The 26,286-nt window shown below is 51.4% G+C and overlaps 7 protein-coding genes across 7 annotated transcripts; 3 read left to right on the top strand and 4 right to left on the bottom strand.

The window, feature by feature from the left end:
* Positions 1-998: 998 nt before the first annotated feature.
* BCR38DRAFT_427676 (uncharacterized protein) lies at positions 999-4,235 on the bottom strand. Its single transcript, XM_040859844.1, has one exon. It carries the CDS (start codon positions 4,187-4,189, stop codon positions 1,280-1,282), a length of 2,910 nt encoding a protein of 969 aa, XP_040718232.1. The 5' UTR covers positions 4,190-4,235; the 3' UTR covers positions 999-1,279.
* Positions 4,236-7,049: 2,814 nt separating this feature from the next.
* On the bottom strand, positions 7,050-8,144 carry BCR38DRAFT_160864 (uncharacterized protein). Its single transcript, XM_040853778.1, has one exon. It carries the CDS (start codon positions 7,993-7,995, stop codon positions 7,342-7,344), a length of 654 nt encoding a protein of 217 aa, XP_040718231.1. The 5' UTR covers positions 7,996-8,144; the 3' UTR covers positions 7,050-7,341.
* A 149-nt stretch (positions 8,145-8,293) lies between these two features.
* Positions 8,294-9,223, bottom strand: BCR38DRAFT_456317 (phosphoribosylaminoimidazole-succinocarboxamide synthase-like protein; the record flags this gene model as incomplete). Its single annotated transcript, XM_040861905.1, has 1 exon — positions 8,294-9,223. The coding sequence occupies one exon, from the start codon at positions 9,221-9,223 to the stop codon at positions 8,294-8,296; it is 930 nt and encodes a 309-aa protein (XP_040718230.1).
* A 4,829-nt stretch (positions 9,224-14,052) lies between these two features.
* On the top strand, positions 14,053-16,233 carry BCR38DRAFT_336790 (uncharacterized protein; the record flags this gene model as incomplete). The annotated part of the gene is made up of 2 exons (XM_040855487.1): positions 14,053-15,828; positions 15,949-16,233. The coding sequence occupies 2 exons, from the start codon at positions 14,053-14,055 to the stop codon at positions 16,231-16,233; spliced, it is 2,061 nt and encodes a 686-aa protein (XP_040718229.1).
* A 2,025-nt stretch (positions 16,234-18,258) lies between these two features.
* On the bottom strand, positions 18,259-20,062 carry BCR38DRAFT_456315 (cytochrome P450 1A2; the record flags this gene model as incomplete). The annotated part of the gene is made up of 4 exons (XM_040861904.1): positions 18,259-18,346; positions 18,465-19,604; positions 19,664-19,796; positions 19,855-20,062. 4 exons carry the CDS (start codon positions 20,060-20,062, stop codon positions 18,259-18,261), a joined length of 1,569 nt encoding a protein of 522 aa, XP_040718228.1.
* Positions 20,063-22,790: 2,728 nt separating this feature from the next.
* Positions 22,791-25,151, top strand: BCR38DRAFT_336741 (fungal-specific transcription factor domain-containing protein; the record flags this gene model as incomplete). The annotated part of the gene is made up of 9 exons (XM_040855484.1): positions 22,791-22,876; positions 22,951-23,040; positions 23,102-23,630; positions 23,697-23,825; positions 23,957-24,364; positions 24,426-24,521; positions 24,572-24,700; positions 24,758-24,815; positions 24,916-25,151. The coding sequence occupies 9 exons, from the start codon at positions 22,791-22,793 to the stop codon at positions 25,149-25,151; spliced, it is 1,761 nt and encodes a 586-aa protein (XP_040718227.1).
* Positions 24,911-26,001, top strand: BCR38DRAFT_160714 (uncharacterized protein). The gene is made up of 2 exons (XM_040853777.1): positions 24,911-25,095; positions 25,205-26,001. The coding sequence occupies exon 2, from the start codon at positions 25,218-25,220 to the stop codon at positions 25,761-25,763; it is 546 nt and encodes a 181-aa protein (XP_040718226.1). The 5' UTR covers positions 24,911-25,095; positions 25,205-25,217; the 3' UTR covers positions 25,764-26,001.
* Positions 26,002-26,286: the final 285 nt, after the last annotated feature.

The raw sequence follows: 26,286 nt of genomic DNA, 5'->3' as shown, positions 1-26,286 counted from the left end.
AGTTTACGGCACTCCGGATTGCCACATAAAAAATATCGCCACAAGGGGTTTGTTGGTGAATAGAACGACAGCCGTCATCGGATATGGCGCGCCCGTCTTTTTGAGTGCGTCGGCTGTCTTTCACCCTTCTATTTTTTTTTCCGATTCAGGAAATATTATGTACGAGATACGACGAACAATTTTCATCTGTTGAACACGGACACGAGCTTTTGAACGATTATGAGCTAGATGTGTTCTTATTTTATTTTGTACTATATTCACATCGTCGATATGAATATCTTCTCCATTATGTTGACTTTGTATGTCGTTGTTGACCTGGTTCGTGACTGGAATATTTATTGGCTTCAGCCAATCCCGGGTTACGTCTTCGCGTGTAACGGTCGTGGACTGATAGTGTTCTAGATCATTGAAGCAGACGTAACTTACATACCCAAACAATTGACCTCGTTTAGCAAGCCTCAATGTAGACCCTCTCGATCCTCGGTCTGCTCCGACAATCTGGTAGATCATTTGGCAATCGAGTCATTAGCCAGCAACTTGCAAGGAGCAGGGGGGAGAGTTATTTGCTTGCTTATCGGAATTTGCCTCTTGCAGTAGATATCTTCTGCTTGCTTGCTGGCACAACGGAACCTGCAACTTTATGAACCTGGGCAACAGATGGATATTTGCTTGATGAGAACCACTAAGAAGTCGCTGTTGTCTGCCCTTGATTAGAGCTATGACGTTGGTTGAACAGACAGTCTTGTGCAAACCAACCAACCAGTTTGTTTGCTTGGTGGCAAATTGTTGAATCTTCATCGTTTGGATGCTAGGCTACTACCTCTTTTGGCACGCTGAAGACGGCATTGGCCTTCGTATCCCCGGGTCGACCGATCGTTGGAAATCGAGATCCAGGTCCGTCCGTCCGTACTTATTCACGACATACCGCTTGCTCATGGTATCAATTGAAGGTAGGTTCATAGGTTTTTAAGTCATGAGAAAACTCTTGTATGTGGTAGAAGCAAACGAGGAGACCAAACTGTCCTTCCAAGTTCATTATTAAGAAGTAATTGGCAAACCGCCGCAGTAATTACTCTCGTATTATCGTGCTTCTCTGTATTCCATCCCCTCATAACGCCATGCTAACTAACATGCTTTTTCATGCATCGTAAAACCATAAACCATCAAATCCATCAAACTGTATCCAATTTGCCTAACATCGTCTGACCATAAATGCCATGAAGATTCTCGTTCTCGTAAATCTGGTGCAAGACATGACTAATACATGTATAACACCCGTCTACCTCATCATCGAGCTGCTACCCTGGACCACCGGCCTCGAGATGTTGTCGGCATTGTACGGCGCGAATCCACTCTCTTCCCTCTGGGCAAACTTGAGAGCGGCAGCAGCATTCCGGAGCGACCTCAAAACACCATCGTCGCTTACTCCCCGGTTTCTTCTATTCTCGGCACCCCATCGCTTCTTTTCAAGTGTGTACTTGTTGTACCGCTTGATGCCCAATCTTTCCTGCCTGTTGCGACCGGTACCAAAACACCACCGATCCTCCCTGTCGGAGTAAGCGCCCAGTCTCCCCTTGAGGGCCATTTTATCTGGAGCGAACAGGAACGCCTCGTCTGTCCGCAGCTCTTCGTTTGAGCAGAAACTGATGATTTCGGCCAAGCAGGTGACGGCATGAGGAAGGCGGAACTGATCCCTTTTCGGGACGAGGGAGACGACCCCGAGCAGGAACAGAACCAGGAGCGTGAGCACAAAGGCGAGAGCTGGGACGTTGGGATACATGTGCACGATGCCTGATGGGGGCGTTAAGGCCATGAACAGCCCACCGGCCACCACAGGCAACAAGACGAACATAGTTGACAGTAGCGACATGAAGGCCACGCGCCAATGGCCATTCCGGGCTGCTTTCCACGTCACCTCTAATGGATAGCACGCAGCGTAATCCACAAGCAGAGACTTCCTCGCTGTTGCTCCTCTGTCCTGCGAGAGCTCTCCCCACGGCGTCAGAACCCGTAAAGTGAAGTCCAGCGATTGGAACATGAGGAATAGTACCAGGCCGAGCAAAGATGGCACGAATGAGTAAACAAAATCGGCTGCTGAGAAATCTCCTGTAACGGGAGCTGCGCTCAAACCTGGGAGGAACCCATGGCGCAGATCCGTTGATGGGTTGAAAGAAACAACGAAGAGCGCAATAAGCACAATCGACATTGCCACAACCCACATGGTGACCTGGCCATTACGAAGGCACCAAGGCAGGTACCGGTGGCGCACACTGCTGCAGTTAGGCGTAGCACCCAAATCTGCTGCCTGCGCTTCTCCTCGACGGTCCTTCTCGTGTACCGGAGGCCCAAGTTTTTCAATGTCGACTTTCTGTTCGTCCGTTGGCACTCCGATGCCGTACCAGTTCTCAAAAGGTACAGCCCCTGAGGCGTACCACCAGCCAAGCCGTTCGTTGTTTCCCTTGAGCATATGTCTCATGCTGGTCCGCGACGCCACGGTTTCAGTGCCTTGGTAAGGCTGCAATGAGTTGCTTTGGCTCAACAAGAATATGATGTCGGCTAGTGATCTCAGATCCCAGTTCCTTCGCATGCCTGTTCGGCGGTTGTGCCAGAACAGAATGAGGACGCCGATCGATAGCAACAACAGCACATATGTGAATACCAATATCCAAGCCACGCCCTGCACAGTCGACCATCTCCAAGTTCCGTTCACCAGAACCACTGTAAACAGACTGCTCTGTAATGGAATTGTAATGTTCAAAATCCAGGTTACAATGACGGGTATCCAGAAATGCCAAGTGCTAACAAGTTGTGGCCAAAGAAACGACTTGGGGTATAATGGCAAAAACCCAACGTTTCGTCGATGTGGTATATCATCCGAAGCCATTGCCGAAAAGGGGAGAACGCGAAATGCGGTGATAATGATGCACTGGGCATAAATAAGCAAGACTGCAGCGAGGAGTTGCGGCAGGATTCGAAAGACGAAGTAGTCGCCGCTGTATATGGTCGTGAACGCCGTCAGGCCGTTTCGCCGACTCGAGTAGACAGCACAGAACAGAAGAGCCCCAATCATCAGGGTACACAAGAAGGCCAAAAGTAACAATGATGGAACCCGCAGTATCCAAGGCTTGAAAGTCAACGGCTGCGGCTGAAGCTTCCCAAATTCTGGCTGAGGATCCACGCCTGGTCGAAATGATTGCCAACAATCCATCGCTCGAGGATACTTCTCTGGGTTCAAGGGCTTCGAAGATGGCGCCGGGTCCTTGAGCCTCCTGGGTAGCCATTCAGACATATTGTACCAGCTATCTTGTGGCTTCTCTGTTTTTGGCGGGAGAAAAGTGTATGGTGCCGGCAGTCTGATCGAGCCCTGGTCACCCGACATCGACCGTGCCCGTCGTTGCCGCCGCGCAGCAAGTTCTGCCTCCGGACTGATTTCGTCTTGGTTTTCGGGGTTCCCCTCCGTTGGTACTGGTTCCGAATAGAAGCGGCCATGGCCGGGGACAAGAGGGGGCTGGCAATCCGATCTTTGGATGGGCAGCAACGACTGATAAGGAGTGGACTCGGTATGGACTGGAATAGAAACGGGGGCAGGAGGGGCTTGGAAGAGTCCCGGTGTTGCATTCGGCATGAATCGATACATCGGGTTCGGCTCATCACTGCTGGAAGATGGGTTTTTGGAGTCGCCCCGTCCCTCCTGCCCCTCTCGACGTTCGGTCAAAACATCCAAGGCATACTGGATGTACGGGCCCTTGTCGATTCCAGGCGTCACTGAAGCTTCAACTTCACGTATCAGGTCATCTTTGAAATCCATGGCGCCGATGTTGGAGGGTAGGCGCGCGCTATAATTTTTTTCTTGATTGGAGTGATCGAAAGGACGAGTACTCAAAGGCCCGTGGACATGGTGTGTCACCGCTCGTTGGTGGTTGAACAGTCGGTCGGGCCCATATATCTCTGATTCGGACGGCGTCGAGGGAGGTGATGGGGCATCCGCAGGCGAGGTTGCCTGCGAAATAAAGGCTTGCGGTGCGGATGCAGAGGACTGCGCTCGTTCGCCTTGGATTTGCAGCGGTGGAGCGTGGAGGACGGTGACTTGTGATGCGATGGTTGGTGGAGTGGTATTTGGAGTATGAGGTGTTCTTTGGGTTGAATATATTCCTGAGCACATATAATGAATTAGCTGAGATTCGCTCATGAATCATCCGCAATATAGACATACGTTTCTGCTGTTCGACATAGTCAAAGTTGAGGTTTTGACAGTTCATTATGTGGCGGTCACTCTGCTGCGGGCCAACTCCACTTGGACTCGATGGGGCTAGTTGCCAGGACAGCAGTCAGGCTATCATAGATGCAGGTCTTGGAATGTATTACGAAAGACTGCAGGAACGGGACGTGGCTGGAGGCAGCTTTTGTTCTCCATGCAGAACAAGAGGCTGGTTTGCGCGGGTATGAAGACAAGGAAAGAATTGAAAGGTTGGGTTGCCCAACCACCTTGATAAAGCTGCCCATGTCGACTAAACCAAGTGCCGTTTCATCAAAATACCGGAAAATGCAGAGTCATCCTCACACTAAAATCTGGTCAGGTCAGTCAAACCTCGACCGATATTTCTTCTCACGCGGAATCTGCTATACTGCCTTCATGGACACTTGGTTATGATCAATGATGAAACCTAATGCGGGCAGATGAGGGGCAAGCTGGCACTTTCTCGTGAGTGAAATTGGGTGAGCTTCTCCAACTGCTAAGCGGGAGCTTGGGCCATTTCATCTGAAGGCTGGGGTGGCATGTTAAGTGGGGCTTGATGAGAATGGGACATGTGGAACTTACGGCTGAAATCTCCAGCCCTGCATTGATAAAGTTGTGCAATCTCCTAATCTCCTATTACTCAAAGGTAGCGCTCCTTTGGCAATTGATGCTGGGATCAGAAAACCCGTGAGGAACCTACCCTCATGAGGTAGTCATGTTAGTCCCAGAAATGTCATGTCCAGCCTTTTCGCAAGTCACGCCGGATCTGAAATCCCAAGGTTGTGTTGCCTCTCTTTTCATATGACCTTGCGCTCCCTGAGCCGGTCAACTGGTACCTTACATTAGCGCATCGTCCTGATTCCTTGATCCCGGAAGCAAATCGACGACCCCAGCCGGAAACTGATCCACATTGCCTTTACCACGTACTATAGTAGTAGGGTAGCTCGCCGAGTGTGGAGTCGTCATGGAAATACGAAGAATAGCAACCCTGCCCTCGCTGATGCTTACACTTCAGTGCCCCAGTATAGAACTGCAGACTGAATAAGGGAGCGCATGTAGCATATAGTAGCGTGTCTTATTTGTAATGGTAAGCAAGTTGTCAAGATTGCTGAATGCTTTGCCCCATACTTCAAAGGTTTGCCCAATGCTCTATTGTTGTGTCAAATTAATTATTGAATTCACAGTCCCGATTACATATTTGGAATCAAGCAATATCGTCTGGTGAGATATAGAATGGCCACCGAAGCTACTTGACCTCTCGCAGCATGGGTGTAGTGTTCACCTAGGTGAGAGGTGTAAGACTCTGCACTCACAATGGTGATACTAGAGTTGAAGGGGTTGAGATTATCTGCAATAAGTCTTCTGAGGGATATGTGAATGCTGTAATGAACACAACTGTTGTTAGTGACTCACATCTACTAGAAAATGCGTGACCAAGAACAGACTTGTTTGCTTCGGCGTACCTGGGAATAATGCCTGTCCCTTACAATAGTCCAAAGGATTCATGCTTCATGTGGGTGGACTGAGCAAAAGGCAATATATTCGAACTTTAAAGCCCACCAGTCAAGCAAGTACGTCACCTAAAAATAGTGGGCGCGTATAATCACAAATTGCCTTACAGCCCGTGGCCGGTTAGTGTGAGAATTGCGGCGAGAAACAGGATTTAGAGGATAATGACTATGAAGTTAATAATAAAATAATGATTAGCCATGTGAACTACATGGACTTGGAGTGGCAACGTCAACCTAATTCGGAAGCTACAAGTCCTGCCCCGGAAGACTTTAGAAGCAGGAAGACAAGCCGTAGTATGATTGGCTCAGGGTCACCACCTGTGAAACCTGTTGATACGGATACTATTCTTGACGTTTGCACTACTCAGATAGCTGTTATTAATGAGTACATCCAACTCAGTTCCTCGATGATACAAGTGGCACTTCTCCAGCGGTTCTTAGGTCAAGAACTCGATATCTTGAAAATTTCCTCAAGTTGGACCCGACTTACACTGAAACTGAAGTGTTAAGAATCCGGGAAGGCAATGAGGAATCTAGCTGGGTCGGTCTTGTTACCTCTATGTGAAAGTCACTATATGATTCGAGTACCGACATTCATCCTAGCAACCTACCGACAGCCCCATCGCCTGGTCAAGTCAAGAAGAACGTGATCTCGATCGCCATGTGTTCCTGGGCCGAATGTCGAAAATAAATACCACGATGATTCACGACAGTGCCTCACACATTCCAAAATCCCAGTTGCTCCGCCATCTCCAAACTCGCGACACGTTCGTTCCCCTTATTTTGCGTTCGGTTTCTCGGCGAAATTCTCGTGGCGATGGAATGGACGTGCGACGAGGAATAGTAGAATATCAGGGTGGGTTTCATTAGCCCGTCTAAGCCAAATTAATCAACGGAGAGTCAACTCAATGTCATCGGTGCTGAGCCCGATGTCTTACACGGGGCGCTGCTCGCTAACTACCCGCAACGGAAAAGCGGCAATGGTATTCGTTCCCTTGCCTCCCGGATGAGAATGATCAAGATTGACTGGGTGTTTCGACATGGCATGAAAATGGCAATCTGGGAGGATTCTCGGGGGGCTGACAGGGGAACTGGTTGTGATTATAAAGGTTTTAGGTGATCTGGTGTTGGGGGATGATGGATAGACAAGCAAGCAGGCAGACAACAGAGGGAGCAGCTGTAGTTAGAGAGCAGAGCAATTGTAGTTTCATGAGAAGCAGTCCAGGAGAGGTCCTCCTCTAGTCAGCCAAACCCTCACCGTCCTCGTTCTCACTCCTAAGTCAAGATGCTGAGCCACATCGTCCTCGCGGGTGTCATCCCGAGTATTTCCCTGGCAAAGCTATCGTAAGTGATAAATAAACCATGAGAACATTATACTAGAAATTAACACATCAAAGTCCACAGACAATGATGATGGTGATTGTGTCGGACTCTTCTGCAGCCTCCCTCACCACCTTTGCCGTCACAGACGCCGGGATGAACATGGCCAGACCATCAGACAGACTAGCGTCGCTGACCGAGTCAATTACTGAATCCCCCACTGAGTCAGCAACTTCCTCCGAAATGCCAACAAAGACCGATATCTTCGAGGAGTCAAGCACTTCGGAGATCCCGGATATCGTCAGCCGCGAGGTCATATCGACCCTGTCCGACGACTTCCTCTTTTCCAAGCGAGCCATGACGACCCACACAAACGCCGATGAAACCTCCAGCTTCTTCATTGAGTTCAACGCGACCGGCGAGTTCACTACGGCCATCGCGACCGACGCTTAGAATCTGGAGACTGAAACAGTCACTTTCGACGACTTTCCTTTCCCCAAGCGAGCCACGGCTACCGATGTTAGCAGCGGGGAAGACTCCAGTCTTTTTGCTTCGTCTACGGCGTCCGAGGGTCCAGAGTTGCCATTGAAGCGTGAGTTCGAACCCACGGCCTCTGAATCTACCTCTGCCTCTGCCTTTGACACCTCCACCTCCGCCTCCGACGAATCCATCCTCCCCACCAGTACGATGCCCTACTCCTACTCCTCGTCTATCGCCATCTCCATGGAATATTTTTCCCAACCGATTTCCCCCTTGAGGCGAGCCGAACATTGTCTGGAGGGCTGCTACGAAGATGAGGTCAGCAAGTCGATGTTGGAGGTTGCTTCTGCGGCTGCTTCTGCCGCAGCATTCGCCGACACGCCTCAAGTTTTGGACCGTAGCTGGATATTTGTGGAAGTTGGATGGGTGGGACTGGGGGGAGGACATGCTGAATCTGGCTTGAAACGCTGGTGTGGGAAAATGATGTGGCGCGAAGTGCCTCACGGTCGCTGTCTTGATGACTGAATGATGTGATATGAATGACTTGGTTGGGTCTCTCTGGCTCTCGGTGGATTTCCCCAAGAGCTGAACAGGCACGAGTGAACCGGAAAGGGATTAGTAGCAACGACGAGCTCCTCCGGCTCGAAACTGAATGAATGACACACTCGCTTTTTGGATGGAAGCATTACTTTTGCCCCAAATCAAAATCCAACGTTCCTCGTCAATTCCTATGCTCCATCCCCCTTTATGCCTTCAATGCCTCCTCCAAACTCTTCCCCGTCAACCGCTGATAAACGTCTTTGTACCTCTCCGACGTAGCCCTCACCACCTCCTCAGGCACCTCCACATCAGGCACGCCTTTCAACCCCTCCCTAGTCAACCAATTCCTCAAAATCTGCTTATCGAAGCTATCCTGGTCCCTGCCAGGCTGATACGTGTCCGCTGCCCAAAAGCGCGACGAATCCGGCGTCAGCACCTCGTCCACCAGCACAATCTCATCCGTCTCCTCATCGAGCCCAAACTCAAACTTAGTATCCGCAATGATGATGCCCCTTTCGGCCGCGTATTCCTGCCCGGCCTTGAAAATCTTGACCGCCAGCTCCGCAATGCGCCCAGCGTACTTCTCTCCCACCAGCTCCGCCGTGCGGTCCGGGTGCACGTTCTCGTCGTGCTCCCCCGCCGCGGCCTTGGTGCTAGGCGTGAACAGCGCGCCTCCCGGAACCGGATCGCATTCCCGCAGACCGGAGGGCAATTTGACGCCATGCACCGTGCCGGTGCGCTCGTACTCCTTCCATGCGCTGCCCGTCACGTACCCGCGCACGATGGCCTCGATGGGGAAGACCTTGAGCTTGCGGACCTGCATGCCGCGGTTGCGGACGAGTTGCGCCTCGTCTGTTGACAACCGGCCGGCAGGGGTTTCGGAGGCGAGGAAGTGCGTTTTGAGCCCAGGCACCTTGAGCGGGAGCACCTCAAACCAATGGCGCGAAAGCGAGGTGAGGAGGGCGCCCTTGTCGGGCACGCCGTTCTTCATGACGACGTCGTAGGCCGAGATGCGGTCTGAGGCGACGAAGAGGAGAGTCTGCTCGTCGACCTCGAAGACGTCTCGCACTTTGCCTGCGGCAATCTTGGGGAGCGAGGTGAGCGCGATGCTCGTGACGATCTGGTTGGCTGCCATGGCGATGGTGTTGGTATGGGAAGCAATGCAACGGCAGTTGGGCAATCGCTCAAGTAATGGAAATGGACCATAGAACAAGTTACAGGGAATGCTCAACCGCAGTAACTAGATCAATTCTGGCGATTGGGTGAATTTTGCGATATTGAAGACTTGACCAAGAAGTTCAGACAGAATAAGTGGTCGCGATGCCGGCGCAATTAAAACTTTGTTCATCGGAGGAAGTCGGGGCTCAATTTTGACGACAATCAACCAACTTGAAATTTGCGTTCTATATTGTATCTTCCGCGCAACATTACACATTGTCACCAACTTATACAGCGGTAGGATTTGCAATCGGTTACCCGTTGTTGAGATGGATGCCTTCTGAATATTATACTCGCATCCGGCTCAAATTTGCTATCGCGTACTACTACCATCGTCTTTGGGCTACCACTCATCACGAGCGGTATGTAGGGGATCATAATGTCGTACGGGTAGAATAGGGATCGCACAAGAAAAGGAACTACAGGTTAAGGAAGGGTATTGTTGGCTTGCTGCTTGCTACTGTATTTGGGGGACTATGGTACTTGAATAAATGCAAACTTATATGATGCATAACATGATTCCAAGCGTCCAAGACGATAAAAATGATGATAGATTGGACAGCAATGGGGAAAACACTCTGATCGGTTCCTTGCAGCTCAGCTCATTCATCCAGGATGCTGCGCAAGCGACTGGCTGCTATAGCTTAGTCATCCCCAGCCCAGTCTGCCATCAACTGAAGGTATAAAAATGTGGTTATACAGAGACCAGTGAGGCAAGAAGATGATGTTTGAGAGGCTTGGGGGGAGGGAGGGGAGGGATAATCTTGGCTGCGCTGAGGTCAAGCATGTTGGCCCCAGGATGACAACCCTTCGGCAAACAGGATGTCGCCTTCGCGTTCTTTTGGTAAGGGCCATGCTGGCTAGCGTGTCAAGTATTTCCCTATAGATACCTTTCCCAGTTGTCCTCGATGCCCCGGTTGAAAGTGTGAAGAACTATTGGCTGCGCCTGCTGAGCTCGGTAGAGATATATGTCCACGAGAAAGATGAAACTCTCCCATTGCGCCTCCGGTCCACATGCAGAATAGATATTGAGGAGTGGACGATGTTAACCATCATGGTTGGACGCCACTGGCGTACGGCACCCAATATAACCAAGTAGGGCAGTGAACGGCCCGGTAGGGATTGGCTGGACGACCCAGAACAAAAAGGGAGATGTCGACGACAAGTTACTGCTATGGGCCGTCATACATGCTGCTCACTTTAAAGTCATCGAGGTTGTTTTACGTAAAGATGGTGACCCGGAAGTAAGCCAGAAACAACTGTGGTGCAACGTCAGAGTCTGAAGCTGGAAAACGTAGTTGGCATGTCGTCCTGAGCGAGCTTCAAGTTCATGTAATGATCGAGGCACAGCATGAGAGCCAGCGGCAGGGCGCCAGGGTATGGTGAGAGAAGGTGCCTTAACTGGGCGATCCAGGCCATCGTAGAGCGGGTTTGACAAGTCCAGCGTTACGTCATGGATTGGTGCGGCACTGCCAGAAGCTCTGCATCGTGTGATACCCAGCCGAGCAGTGTGATGATTGTAGGACAGACGTTATTGATCGTGTTGGTACAACCCAGGACTCTTCTCTGTTGCGCATGCACGAGCATCAACAATATGGACATTCCAAACATGGTGAAGTTGATCAGTTGCCCGCCAAATGGGCAAGTTTAGCATCTCCTCTTGAAGCGCAACCGAGCGTACATTCTCATGGACCTGTCAAGCTCTAGCTCAACTCCAGACTCGAGATTGCCGGACATGCCCAAGCCACAGACAGCTGCCGATGTGAACAGCCTGCCTACACTGGGTTGTGAAGTTGACAACACAGCAGGGGGGATTTCACGGGAGGCTGCTGCAATGTCACCAAACCGAGGCCAGCCATTCGTCCATGACGAGGAAAAAGAGGGCAAAAACGTATACAACGGACGACAACCTTATTTTCGTCCCAAGTGCGAATGGGAGGAGGGAGATCTGCGAATCCAGACGACAAATGGTTAACAACGTTCTCGTTCGATCTTTGACAGATCTGCCGGAATCGAAGGCCGGTGATACACCTGGCTGGTGGTATAACCATGCATGCTCCATAGATAATAGGACAACTCGCAGTAATGGTGTATCACAGGTTAGTGGTGCATCTCTGGGACGATGGGAACAAAATGTCAAACGCTGCACATATTACTTTGTATCCGTGAGACCAGGAATCCAGCCACGGCAGCCCGCAAAAATAGGACGGATCCTAGCACTTGTCCGTCAGGAGTCATTTTCGAACTGCCAAGCCGATCTCAGACGGGTACATTCCAGGAGAAAAACCAGGAATACATTTTGAAACATCCGAGCACAAGAGCATGGGTAGCTGCCTGTCAACCGTCAAACCATGATGGGCTTGTGTGTTGGCCGTTTGACGAAGGGTGCCGATCCCGGCATTTGCTTGTCGGGCTAGGAATAAAGCGAGACGTCTTGACTACTGAGGCGTGGGAGTTGCCGCATCCTGCCGACGACGTTTTGACCATTTTTGAAGTCAGAAGTATTCGCAAAAGCATACGTGCATGAGGAAAAAACCTGGGGAAGCTCTCAGCCAACACTCGGGACGGCGTGGTCTACGATGATTTGTAAGATCCGGGAATGGGTATTGTTGCAAGATTTGATTTGACAGATTTTATCCATGGAAATCCATCTCAAGTGGTTGCAGCAGCAAGGTGTTTCCGAGACGCCCAGCTGAGGCTGTTATTAAGATCAGACCAAAAGCATTTGGGGTGGCTGCATACCCAAACACAGAAAGAATAGCACAAATGGTTCCAGGCCGACAAAGCTCATGGCCAGAAACGATGCAGGTTGACGAGAAGAAGGTTGCGATCGGGAGGGGTGAGCAGGGCGACCAGAGGTACCGGGAGACATTCCTGATGTACTGGTACTTGGCTGATAGATCCGTTTGCTCTCAAGCCGAATTCGGGAGTTCATTGACCACTCTTTTCAGCATTTAATCGCTACCGACATGCAAGGGCTGCGAGGTTTGTTGGACAGCCAAACAAACATCCAGGTGGAGACGCAGACTTCATATCTCCAAGCGCCGGGCTCGACATGGCCTGGTACAATGGGATTGTTGTTACGTGTGTAGCGGATTATGGACAGTGACCTCGGTCCCTTGCGGGGGTGTAGGAGCACGCATCTCAATCCAGCAGATGCAACGAGGCTATTCTATCTGATGACACACCCAGATGCCGTGATGCAGATTCATGTCGACATCAGCGATTGCTCGGAGTCGTCTGATGTCCGGGGGTTAGATTGATTTTTATTTCTCTACTGACCTTCGAGGAGACATTGAGCCGGATACCGGACGTAGAGCTCGGATCAGCCGAGCGAGCCCAGATCTAACATCCTTGGATTCCCTCGACTATTGAGTCAGGTGTTTAGACCAAGAAAAAAGGGTTGTTCCCGACGATTGATTTATTCGTCAGTGCGTCATCACAGTATCATCTGTTCCGCTTCTGCGTAGGGTAGTGCCGTCATTACAGCAATACGACGCTCAAAGCTTGGAACTGAAATGAGAGTAGCAGAGAGCATCGGTCTCGTTATGAAGACGAAGTAGCTGGAAAACAGCAAATACAGCCCAACTCAGCCGATGGAACAACATTGCCGAAAACGGCAATGGGCAGCATTAGCCGTGTCGCTTCAATCCAGCAGGGCGCTTGCGCTTTGTACCGCACAATGGATTGAGTGGAATGCAGTTGGAACCGTCTACAGTCGATTGCTCCCTGCATGTACGAATCAACCATTGCTTAGCGGAATCGACCCTTGAAAAGCAAAAATGAAAAGACGCAGAAGTAGCCATTCACCATCAAACTTCGCACCACCAAACTCGCGATTCGATGCTTCCGCCCAGTCTTTTCTTGAGAATACTGAAAACCAGACTCGCGCCGATTCCCGCCTGCAGGCGGACCCCAGTCGTAACCGATTTATGCATGTCAGCGCACGACCTCGGACTGTCAGTAGCTGGTACTTGTCAACGCTAGCGTGATACTTGACTCTCCAACTACCTTGTCACCCTATGTCACACGTCGCTGGCGGCCGTCCAAGGGACCCCCCCCCCAACCAGGCCTATCACCACTGGAAGCGACCTCTCCGCAGCGCAGCGCAATCCAAGGGGAGACACTGCAGCTTTCCTGCAATCACTTTCCTCCCATCATCATTGATGTTGTTCGCCACGACAGATTAAGAATCCTCCAACCATCTCATCAAGTCGATATCGAGATCCGCACACTAGCTCTGGAAGCTCTTCCCTGGAGCTGAGGCTTATTGTTTTTCCAGCAAGCGCCGACAAAGCCGACTGGAGCGACCGAGTTGTGCCGTGTCTTGCAACTTCGACATAGGTTTCACTGCTTTCTAGCTGCCACCAAACGCAAAACAACAATCGAGAACCTTTGCTGCGTCTTCCTCAGACGGCTGCTTATCCTGCATCTGCTGCATCTGCAAGGAAACAGCTTATTCCGACACCTGGTCCATTGCTCACCCGGCCTCGACCACGACGAGCGGGTGGCCGCGTGAATTGGACCTGCTGGTCCACCAGCCGTCAAGCTGGATTCGTAAGTACAAACAACCTCCAGCAAATTCACATAGAGTTTTTCGCTACCATGGTCCATTCAAACAATCCAAACACTATTTTAATGTGCCTGCCAGTCTATATTTGACACCCTGTCAATGACTTCCCTCATTCCCGCAAGACTCGTATTCATAGTCAGGTTGCCCAGTCCAAGAGCGCGTCCGCTAACATCATGGGATTCAGCTTCATTCAAGTGGCGGCCTGGACACCGCACCAGAGCCCCAGTCCCAAACCACAACGAAGCAGCTATGGTCATTTCCGCACCTTCTCATCCATTTCACAGCAGTCCACCAAATCGCTCCCGAAGCCGCCATCCATCACAGAGTCATCCGACATGGCGATATCAGGCGAGTTACCAGCGCTCCACCTACCGCCGCAACCAAAACGGATGCCATCCTCTCAGTCGCTCGTAAAAGATGAGGAATTTAGTACGAACCCCGATCCCCGAAGTCGCGCGGCGAGCCTAGTCAACTCAGGCGGCATGGCAACCCCCTTGCAGCATCCAGACTTGGACATCGAGGTTGCCACTTTGAGTACCAAGCTTGTCAACGCTCTTAATCATCAAACCACCCTGGACGACACCCTCGGCTCGACACGGCTCGAACTCGACTCAGCAAGAGAGAAGATACGAGAGCTCGAAGAGCTAGTGGCAAAGCAACAGGAAACCTTGTCCGGCGATGTGTGGATAAAACGAGAAAGCGTCGAGGCAGAGAAGGCCAGACTGCTAGCGCGTATCACCGAGGAGAAGAGGCAACGCGTCGAGGCTGAGAAAGAGAAGAGGAGGATCGAGCAGGAGCTGGAGAACCTCACTACTGCGCTATTTGAGGAAGCGAACAAGATGGTTATCTCGGCAAAAGAAGACGCACATAAAGAACAAGACATACTCCAACGCAAGAACGACCAGCTCAAGGCCCAGTTAGCCGACACTGAAAGCTTGCTGAAATCACAACAAGAGCAACTGACGGAGCTCAAGGTCGTCATGGAGCAGATGACGGCCGAGCGCGACGACCACAGTGGAACGACGCCTTCTTCACCTGGATTCAGCAAGTTTGATTCGAGAGAAGATGACAGCCAAGTTTCGGATAGCGCTTCTCACAGTGGAATCACGGAACCCTTTTCACCGACCTATCCTACCAGTTTTACCCATCTCCTACAACCTGTACTCAGAACCGACCTCGCCTCCTATGATGATTTCTTGACGCTCGTTCACACGTCCAAGAATGCTTCGAGTAGGGTTTCGTCGGGATCTTACAGCGGTCTCAACCCCCTATTGGGCCTTACCAGCGCTGGGTCTAACGCATCAACGACGTCACTCTCGATGATGGGAACCCCAACATCGAGCCTCTCTCCACAGACCCCGAACATGCCAGCATCCACCGTTAGCGCTGGCTCTACCACCTCTTCAGCCCAACTACCGCCTCTCAAGGAAACAAAGTTCTACAAGCGCGTGCTCGCTGAAGATGTTGAGCCAACTTTGCGACTTGACATCGCACCAGGTCTATCCTGGCTAGCTCGTCGATCTGTGATCAATGCCATGACTGAAGGCACGTTGGTTGTGGAGCCTGTCCCAACGAATAGTCCGTTCGCAGCCATTAGCAAACCACAGTTCTACCCATGTTCTCTTTGCGGCGAGAGCCGTAAGGATACGTCACACCTTCGCAACCACCGTTTTCGCACGAGCGAGGCCGATTCAGCCCAACGCTATCCGTTATGCAAGTACTGTCTCGGTCGCGTGCGGTCCACTTGCGACTTCTTGGGGTTTCTGCGTATCGTCAAGGACGGACATTGGCGTGCTGATGACTCGGATGCAGAGCGCGCTGCTTGGGAGGAGAGCGTCCGGTTGAGAGAGCAGATGTTTTGGGGCCGAATCGGAGGAGGAGTCATACCGGCTTCGCAAGCTCCCGTGCATGGCAGTATTATGGAGAAGAGTCCGCGGCCAAGTCAAGAAGTGCGGAGAATATCCATAGACGCCGGAGCGGAGGCTAAGTCCGAGAGGTTGTCTAGCAATTCAACTGAAATCGACGTGCCTGCAACAATGGATGGCATCATTGAAAAGGATGAACCCAAGGAGCCCATAATCACAGACGCGCCGTTGGAGACACAAGCGCCAGAAGCGCCAGCGTCGCAAGAACCCAAAGTAACACTGTCGATTACGAGAAACTCGACACAATCAGTTGAAGTCAGCCCCTTGGAGCCTAACAAGGCCGGCTCTACACAACCACTTGAGGTCAAGTCGCAGGAGGTTGACGTCGACACCTCGACACAATCACTGGAGGTCAAGCCCCAAGAGTCCGACATGGACGGAACTCAAAAACTTTCAATAAGCATTCCCGGCTCATTTGACGCCGAATAATTCACTATCACATACGTACTTACCTAATACCCACCCATCCCTTTAGAGTCACTCTGTGTATAATATTATTTTCTAAAATTGATGATCGAGACCTGGGACTTTTGTCGGGAGGGACACGACGACGGGCATGGGAGCATTGTCGGCGAGGCGTTCAAGGGGTGGATGGGATCATTTTACTGACGCAGGCAGGCAGGGACTTTGGTCGGCTGCGTCGCTCGTGATCTGGGCAGGGACTAGTTTTTGGGATGACCGAGCCTGGAATGGGTAGATAAAGGTCGCTCGGACAAGTAGCGTAGTAAGCTCGGGTATCAAAATACGCTGATGAACAGCAATAAGAAGTCTTAACGCTTCTAGGCCTGGACAAGGTAGTTGGGGTTTATCGCAATGGAATGAGGACTTATTATGGTAACTGTTGCGAGTCCTAGACACACCGGAGGTGTGCTGGGTGCAACGTTCGGGCCAGCTGCCCATAGAGAGCACTTCCGTAGCTGCAGACTCCTGGGAGTTAGTCCCATCATCTTCATCATCATTATCGCCAATACAGCTTTCTTGCCTGCATTGCCCATAATAAATCTGATTGTGGATATGCTTTATGTTTTTATTTATGTTCTTCGGATATACTTCTCTAGACCGCCGTATGTAGGTAGAGCATGAGAGTTGCGAAGTTACCCGCTATGTTGCAAAGCAAGCATGCAGTTATTCCCGGCGTCAACGTCGACATCTAACTGTAATGCACCTCTCCCACCTCGAGTATATAGTATGTGTTTGCAATGACCATGTTTTGGCAATTCGAAAATATTGGATCACAGATAATTCGTCCTTGTGTTGTGTTATTCTTATGATGCTCATCACTGTTTATAATGTCTTGTGTTTCTTTCATGAATGCGTGTTTTGGCAGAGTGAGGTTAGGCCAGCCAGATCTATGAGCAGGACCTTCCTTCTCTGGATCTTATATGCCACTATGGAGTGATTATAGTTCCTGGAGCAAAGCAGCAATCACTTATATGATAGAACATGTAGACAGCCCTACAAGCAAGAGATTATCATCATGATGTTTCGACCTAGCGCTAGTTCAAGAAGGCCCCAGGCGCTTGTGTGCTATCCGCGAAAGGACTACTGGGAGCTAGTTCAGAGCAGAACCCCATTTTTCCATCTATATTTGACCTCGTGCTCGAAAGAGTGAGTTCGACCCGTCGAGGCAACCTCATGCCATGCCAGCCCTCTCCGTATTGTTCGTTGTTTCCATGACTGGTTGCAGAAGACGATGAGAAGGAAGACGGGATACAGAGGTATTCGTAGAGTACTAGATATGTTTTCGAGATGCAAGATTACAATTAGAGAGGGAGGGGTGGTGGGCAGGATTTTTGCTATCCACTACCCCAGAGGACGACTGTCCGTAGATCAGGTCCTAAAACTGCAGACTGGTATATATGTACGAGTTCGTCTCAAGGGACCTACCTAGGTGAGCTGGCATGTCAAATAAAAGTATTATGTATACGCGTATGTATATATTTAGGTATATTTCCCGGAGACGTCCGTCTTCATGTGTTTTCATTACCTGGCACACGTACATGCTATGTGATGCTGTGCCGTTTCATAACCACCACCTAAGAACCGCTGACTATGCAAAGCACATCATCATAAAGCACAAAACATAAAATCATCTGCTCCATAAAAAGCCCTTGCCAAGGCCCCATCTAAATTGAGTTCCAAAGGAACGGTTCAGCCGGCGGGACCGGGGTGGCCGGTGGGTGGACGAGCGGCTCAACCTTTAGTCCCTGCAGCCCAACAAATGCTACCAGAGGTCGAGGTTGAATGCTGCGCACTTTGGCACGACAGTACCCCAATGATGCGCAGCGCAATGCCTGTAGCCTCCTTGCGACCCGCGCTTCCATAGCGTCGTGACCTGAAGAAGAGGTGGTCATCGACGACAATAGCCATTCACCAGATGCCGAGAATACTGTGGACTTCTGCCCCATCCACTGCGGACCGGTGTATGCTCGTGCGAGGATACCCAACCCCATTTTAAAAGCGCCCCTCCTTCTCCTTTATAAGTAGCCGCGCCATCGAAGGCGAGCGGACTTTCAGCTTGCATTCGAAAGGATGTGGGTCCCTGGCATGCCTTCAGATTAGTATGCATATATTAAAACATGCACCGTTTTGCCGGCTCGCCACCGCGGGAAAATGGAGAAAAAAAGGAAAAACCAAGAAAGTGAAATCGTCCAACTTACCCTCCCAACCCAACACTCACACTCGGCTCCGGAATCCTCAACTCCCCATCTTCGCCCCTCACCTGCTCCAGCTCGAACGCTGCCAAGAACGTAGCCAAGAACACATACACACTCGCAAGCGCAAGATGATTCCCGGGGCACTTGCGGCGGCCGAACCCAAAGTTACCCACGGGGTACGGTTCGGCCCGAGGCGGGGCGTAGCGGTCTGGGTCGAAGAGCTGCGGGTCCCGGTACGTCCTCGTGTCGTTATTCATGGCCGTCACGTTGGCAAACACCGTCGTGCCGGCAGGGATAAACATGTTTTCGTAGACGTCGTCTTCGATGCTTCGGTGGGGGATGATAAGGGGGTTGAGGGGAAGGGTGCGCATGGCTTCCTGGATGAAGTTGTCGAGGTAGGGGAGCTTGCCGCGATCTCCGTAAGTCGGGAGGCGTGGGGTCGAAGGCTCGAGGAGGAGGAGGGCGTCGAGCTCGGCGAGCAACTTCTGCTGCACGTGTGGGTATTTCGTTAGGAACATCAGGCAGCACTGGATGGTGGCCCACGTGGTGTTGCCGCCCGCAATGAAGACGGCGCCCGTGGCCCCCTTGAGGTCGGCCGGGGTTATGTCTTGCGGGATCCCCGCCTTCTCGTTTCGTTTGAACTTCTCCCAGTGGGTTTTCATGAAGGAGGGTGCCGCTGTGCCCGCCTCGATGTCCTTCATGTTGGCCTCCCACGGAACGTTCTGTACCGTCTGGATGGCGTTCCGGCTGGCCCTTGCGTGACGGAGTGACGGCGATGGGTTCAGCCAGTTGGGCAAGAAGCGTGCCGGCGGGAACAAGTCGACGATCGAGGAACCTGCCACACCGCCGCTGGTCGTGGCATCGTTGGCATCGAGCGACATTTTGACGTATGGGGAGTCCTTGTTGACAATCTCTTGGCCGAAGGCGATGCGGAAGATGATGCTGGTCGCCATGAGGAGGGTGATCTGTAACCAGTCATCAGGATCCTGCAGGAGAAACCGCACTGCCTTCCGGGCTTCGTGGACTTGAATGGGCCGAAACGTCTTCACGTTGGACTGCGTAAAGGTTTGCTGGAAGAGCGACCGATGGATTTTGAACTGGGGGCCGAATCTCAGGAAGGTCAACGTGAGACCCCATCCCATTCTTGGCGAGTGTCAGCTCGAAGGTAGGAGAAAGTGTTGGTAGCTGACTGGCTTTCTTACAACTCAAACAGTCTGAATCGTGGGCGGTCACTGTAGTTCAGTCCGCGTTTTTCGAGAAGCTCTTTCGCAGCTTCAATACTATTTAGACAGATCACATGCTGACCGAGCACATTCGTGTATATCACATCCGAATCTAAGCCAGTCAGTGTTTTTCATATCAACTTTACCGAAATCGATACGGATCGACTGACCATACTCTTTCCCCAACCGTATATAGTCTTGCTCCGGCCGATCAATACTAACTTGTCCGAAGTTCCCTATGAGAAACTTGCCGGGCGGTCCGGGAGGAAGAGGAAAGGGGGTCTTGTTGAGCGCGAGTTGGGTGTATAACAGGAAGAAAACCGAACCCAAAAAGGCCGCGAGAAACAGAGCCTGAAGGGGGTTTAGGGAGAGAAGCATCTGGACGACGACGGAAAGATGCCACAACATATTGGCGCAAGGTTTACGGTTTCCGGAGGTAAGTGAACGAGGAGAGTTCAACGGCTCCCCCTCCCCCTTCCCGGAGGCTGACAGAAGCATAAATGCATAGCGGATGGAAGCTTGTCAAAGCCAGGCAAGGTATGGCTATCAGTCAGAGAGCGTCAAGCGAATCTTGGGCTGAAATAGAGTTCTGCGGTGACACCCACCGTCGATTCGTTGAATGGACCGCTACAAAGGAGCCCCCACAATTTTACTGGGCTACTCCGCTCCCGCATCAATAAATAGCAGTGCTGCAATAAAGCATCATGGAGAGGTCGCGGAGAATCCAATGGATAATGGCTGAGTGACCATTATGACTACTTTGGGTGTTATTGGGTTGAAATCCCAGACGTCGCCGGGCCCCCAGAGGACCGTCGCTGCTCGGCATGAAGACGAGACAAGCGTGGGTTCCGTCATCGCTGCGGAGAAATAGGATCTGGAGCGAGTGCCCATTCGACAAGCTACCAGCGCGTGTCCTGCGAGGCATGCCGCTGACTGGCCTCAGGCTGCCTGGTTGGTCGGTCACAGATTTGCGATGGGCATCAACCGCCGCTGCAGAGTCGTACAAGCGCACAGCCAAGACGTCGCTGCGAATCACTGCAAGGCTGATCTGGTGTGAAAATACTCTCGGATCGGAGAGAGCTACCAATGATATCGATGCAGAATCCTCATCATTGCAGAATGTGGTCCCAGGATCATACCTAGGTTGCTGAAGAGCTGCACACGGACCCGACGAGCCGACGTACCGGCATGCCCTACGGGGTTGCATGGCATGACAGCGCGACTTGACTTCGCGGCACATGAGTATAAAATGGTGGCCCGTTCAAGCAGTGATCCAAGGAGTTGGGCGTTGTTCCCCTTCAGAAAGGTTGGCAACAGCGACTAGAGACCGCGAGGAGCAATAGGAGCCCCGTACCTCCTCGATTCGTGTGTATAATCGAGATGAGAAGATGCCGCCCAGCATCTCCGGGTTCGGCACGCATATTGTTGCTTCAATGTCGTGATGGAGTCAGCTTCAACTGTGGGCTGACGTGGACGAGTTTGAGCATATGGGTTTGAATTAAAGCTTCCAGCCGATGGCTGCTGGTAACACTGCTTCAGTATTGTTAGCTTGACCTGTTGCGAGACTTGACCAAACGTCTCTTGCGATCCTGTAACGATTTGAATTTCATGTATTACAGAGCATTTGGGGCCCACGAGGGAAACTTTTCTACAATGGGAAAACGATGTCCTCCAGAAGTAGGGGCTTTGCCAATAACCTATCAGTTCTCACATTTGACGTGGTAAAGTACTCATATTCTTGATCTTTTGACCGTCACCAGACGGCAGTTGGGATTCAAGATATGGAGGATTGGTGGCTGCAAGACATTAGGAATGTATAGATGCCTTGAGTCCATGCAGCTGAAAGCTACCGTATGCTCACCTAGCGCCTTTCGCTGCTTTGCTTCTATTTCGTCGCCATGGTCTCAAGTAAGTAGGACCGAACCTGGTACATACATCAAACTTGGTTGACGGCCGGTGCCAAGCATGTCAAATGCCACGATTTTTGAACCCAACTGTAAGAGTGGGTATGTGTCGGCGCTAGCCTGCTTGTGACTCCCACGCTTGTTAACTATTGTCACTGTGACTTCCATGGCACAACCATTCGAGTTCCATCATCCGAGGACATGATCTAAGCTCCATGGTGCGTCCGGGCGTAAAACCCATGAGTTTACGTATCCTGGAATGTTCAGGTTGTGTCTTTCCATTCCTTTGAGTGCAAGGTCTGATGTTCTATTATTCGCTGGGCCTCGTAACGGGCTTCGATGACTGCCAGTACCCCTTGGCACAATTGAGTTCGTCAACATCGAAGAGGACTTCGAGAAAAGCTGCGGAGAATGACTAAACTGCCGAGGTACTTACTGGGTAACGAACTGAACCGACCTTGACACATAGAACGGCGCAGCAGCATCTTGTCGCCATGATCTCCCAATACCTGTGACGCGTCGGCTGACCAACCACAATGCACCATTACAGCTTGACCGACAGCTCAAGCCTGCTCGAGGCTCAATTGCGGCACAGTGCATTCGGCATTAGATGAGGAGGTTCTCGTGTTCATTGCGGGATGCGACGTTGGTAATTTTCGGCCTCTGTCTGGACTTTGCAGTCAACTGCAGGCCCATTGCATGGTGTAATGGTGCAATGGGAACATCAAACTGCCCAGGTGGAGTCCGATGATCTTGTGGACCTTGCTTATCCCGAGCCTTCTCTTCGCCTCTGTCAACGAAGTGCTGGGTCCGCAAAGTACATATCCACCGTTGTTCCTGCGACGGTGGGCCTTTTCCATCAAACCTTCTCCAGACTTTCCCGCTTTGCCCGTTCATCGCACATCGGATGGAGACAACGAAGCTGTGACCACCGCCGAAACCTTCAATTGCAGTCCCGCTGTGCAAGCCGCCACAGTCCACTTTTCGATTTCCACCTCGGATGCCGGCTCGGCTCTAGGCGCACAAGAGCGGCGCCCCGGGACACGGTGGATTGGTCTTATTGTCGCGGCCAGCTAGAGAGTCGGTCCATGGTTACCGACGCACCAGAAACGTTCCAAGCAATTCCAAAGGGGCTCCTCCCCTGAGCTAACGAAGCGCCGAGGTGCTGCTGTGCGACTCCGCCCACTTCGCGCCGCGGCATGATGGATCTGTCACAGACGGATGTCAAGCCCGGTCCTGATAGCCCAGCTGGTCCCATAAAACGGAGAGCCCCCATCGCCTGTCGGAGGTATGCCAATTCCTGTTCCAAGCTTGAATGGGCAATCACTTCGAATCGATGGATTCGTATTGATGATTTTGCAGATGTCGGCGCATGCGCAGCAAATGTTTGCATGAGAACGGAAAGCAACCACCATGCAAATCCTGCTTGGAATCAGGGGTCCCCGAAGAATGGTATTCGCCAGTGCTACCCGGATTTTTACCTCTAGTCCACATTGTGCTCATATTGGAACAGTGTATTTCCTAGTCGAGGAGATTCTGACCATGACCGCCTATTTCGCCATCCCCGCCAAAGATCGGACAAGAAGCCGAGGAGCGAAACTTCCAGAGTTAAGAGGGAGTCTGTCTCGTCTCCAGGAATCCACGATGCGCTTGTCCACGTCAAACCGCCCGCTGCTGTACTGGAGGATGAGTGGGACTTGTTGCCCGAGGTCGACATCGTCAAGGAAGGCGTCGAGGCCTTCTTTCTCCACTTCTTCCAACTAGGGTTCATCCATAAACAGAGATTTCCCAAACAGCTCGAGCAGAACCCCAGCTCTGTCAGTGTCTTTCTCCTGCTGAGTATTCTCAGCATCTCGGCGAGGTTCAACAAGACATTCGAGACACGGTATGGCTCTGGTCAGCGGGCTGTCCAGTTGTTTACGGAGAGGGCTGAGGAGCTAGCCGTCAAGGAGCTCTACCTAACACCTACCCTGGAGAGGTGCCAGGCTTTTTTCCTGCTAAGTATCGCCGAGCTAGGCAATGGCAAAACGAATGCCAGTTATGTAGGTTATTATGTGCCCCTCAAGTTTGTCCACTGCCAGGCTGTTGTACTGGTCTGACCTCTCTAGATCAACATGGGCGTGGCTACAAGAATGGCTGTTTTGATGAGACTTCACAGAGAGGAGACGTATGAAAGGCTGACGCCGAACTCTTCCCCCGAAGAGATTGTTCGTGCAGAGTCTGCCAGGCGAACCTTGGTGAGCGCTTTTCGACAGTATAACTTTTGTTAGAGACGTGGTTCGAGTCGGCCTTGTCATTCAAGGATGGCGGATTTGCCACAGAGTACGAGAACAAGTTAAAGAGTGAGGCTGACGAGACTTGATTCAAGTGGATGCTTCACAGCCAGGACAACCTCCACTCGGGTCCGTATTCACCAGTCGCTTTAGCGACCAGTGACATAACGGCCCTCCTTCCCTCGGATGAAGACGACTTTAAATATGCGAGGCTACCACGAAGCCGTGCCGCGCTCGAAGGCACGCCGCCGGCAGACCGGGATCCGAGTCTCGTCAATCCCCCCAAGAAATCCTTGTTTGCAAGCCTGATGCAGGTGCACCATCTCTGGGGCATTGTTGCCCGCCGCGCCGTCGCCCATGAGAAGAGTTCGAGTCCTGGGGACGTCAACAGCGACTATGCGAAGATGGCTAGACGGCTTCGTGAATTCGAAGACAAATTGCCTTCCGAGCATACATTCGGTAAGAAACTGTGGAAGGGTTACAGACACGATAACGAGGATCTTGTAAGTCGCGCGTCGCATTCGGCTTAGTTTTACAAAGGCTGTGGACAGGCTGACCATCTAGGCATATATTGGCTGTACTGCGTGCACACGCCTTTGCAACATAGTCTTGCGCAAGGCGTACCTTGATGAGTGTGTTCAAGAATGCCTCCAGTGGACCGTTCGTTCTGACCAAAATTTTGCAGGATGATCCGTTCGATCCGCGGAAAGTCTTCGGATCTGGTATATCGAATAATGGCCGGTGAGCTCTTCGAGAATGTCCGCCAGCTTTACGAGCAAGTGGACGCTCAATTCAACGACGATCGTACTGCTGAGGAAAGAGTTGGATCACAGATGGCCGTCAGTGAATAACAGTCTCCATAGCAGTCCCCGTCCAGTCTCCTAACTGTTTACCAGGCTTTCTGTGTTTATAGCTGCGGCCTGCTTGCTACCTATCTTTGCAAGTTTCCACAACGTGTGTTATACAACACCCTCCCGCCCCCCAACCCCTAATACCTTGCTGTGACTTTTAACACTCACCGAATTCATAGTTGACCCACGTTCGGTGACGCCAGGCGGCCACGATGACGTCCAAATCAGGGGTAAGAAAATGTACCAACGGACAGTGGAGATATTGGAAGAAACGAAAACTATTTGGCCACTTGCATCAAGCTGGCTGAAAGGACTAAGAAAGTGGTTCGAGCAGGACCCAAATGCTAACGGGGCGCCTTTCCAAGGGGCTACTATGGACCATGGTGTAAGAAGCCCTGTCTCTGCTAAAATATATAGTCGTGCCACTTACAGTGACTAATAGAAGGATCCCCAACCCTATGCTCTGTTACACCCCACAACGGGCTCATCGAGCTGGCAACGGAAAATGTCCAACTTGTACCCACCTCGGTCAACGCCGCCGTCCTTTGTCGAAAACGCAGCAGCTATGACAGAGAACGGTCCTGCGATGCTTCCTCCTTTGCAGCAAACACAGTCCGGTTATGCGAACCAACCTCCCTCGCTTCCACCTTTGTCACCCTATGTCCATCCCCAGCAACTGCCTAGCCAGCAGGCTCAGCAACAACAAGCTTACCAGGCCAATCAATATCAACTACCACAGTCTTACCAACAACTCCATCGTAAGGCCCAGCAGCAAGACGCCTACCAAGCGCAGCACCTCCAGCAACCACCTCAGCAGTCCCCCCAGCAGCACGAAGGCTTCCACGCTCTCTACCAGGCATCCCAGCATCAGACGCCAATGATACAATCTTACCATCCCCAGACATACATGCAAGATTGCAACCCTATGCCCATTGGAGATGACGGGTACGACTTTCATCTCGAACAAATGATCAGCACACATTGGAACACACCAAACGGTCCGTCAGCGCTTTATGATTACTCAATGGGTGGTGGGCAGCCTCCATTATGAGCTCCCGACCGCATACAACACCGAAAGAAAACTTAGAAGTAAATTTCATGCCGAGTCTCCAACCAACTCCTTGCTACACCAGCGGATCGGGGGCACCCGAAGATCTACACTACGACATGTATTTATAATATATTCTCGATACTGGGAATCGCACTAGTGCGCAATATTTCACTTTGTATATCTGACAGTCATTTCTGGACACCGAGACTTCATCGGGCAGGCCCGATGAAGTATTTTACACGGCAAGATCGTCGGATGGATTACTATTCAGGAGAAACAACTTACAAGATGATCTCGAGGCAGACTTCCCAATTTGTGGCGGCTATCCTAGCGCTCAATCAATATTCGATTCTTTGTCGAAAATGAGAGGCGGTGATCCCTAACTCCAGAACTTTCAAAGAGGGGAATAGGGATTCTGCAAACAAAAGACATAACGAAACAAAAACAAATAGGGTTGCTTCGATGAACTATCCACTTACACATCTAACATACTTGACGGGCATGTTGTGCATTTTTGGGTGAT

This window comes from Pseudomassariella vexata, assembly GCF_002105095.1.
Source record: "Pseudomassariella vexata strain CBS 129021 chromosome Unknown BCR38scaffold_4, whole genome shotgun sequence".
Taxonomy (NCBI): Eukaryota; Fungi; Ascomycota; class Sordariomycetes; order Amphisphaeriales; family Pseudomassariaceae; genus Pseudomassariella; species Pseudomassariella vexata.
Note: the sequence above shows the minus strand (reverse complement) of the source record. Positions and strands in the feature narration are given on the sequence as shown.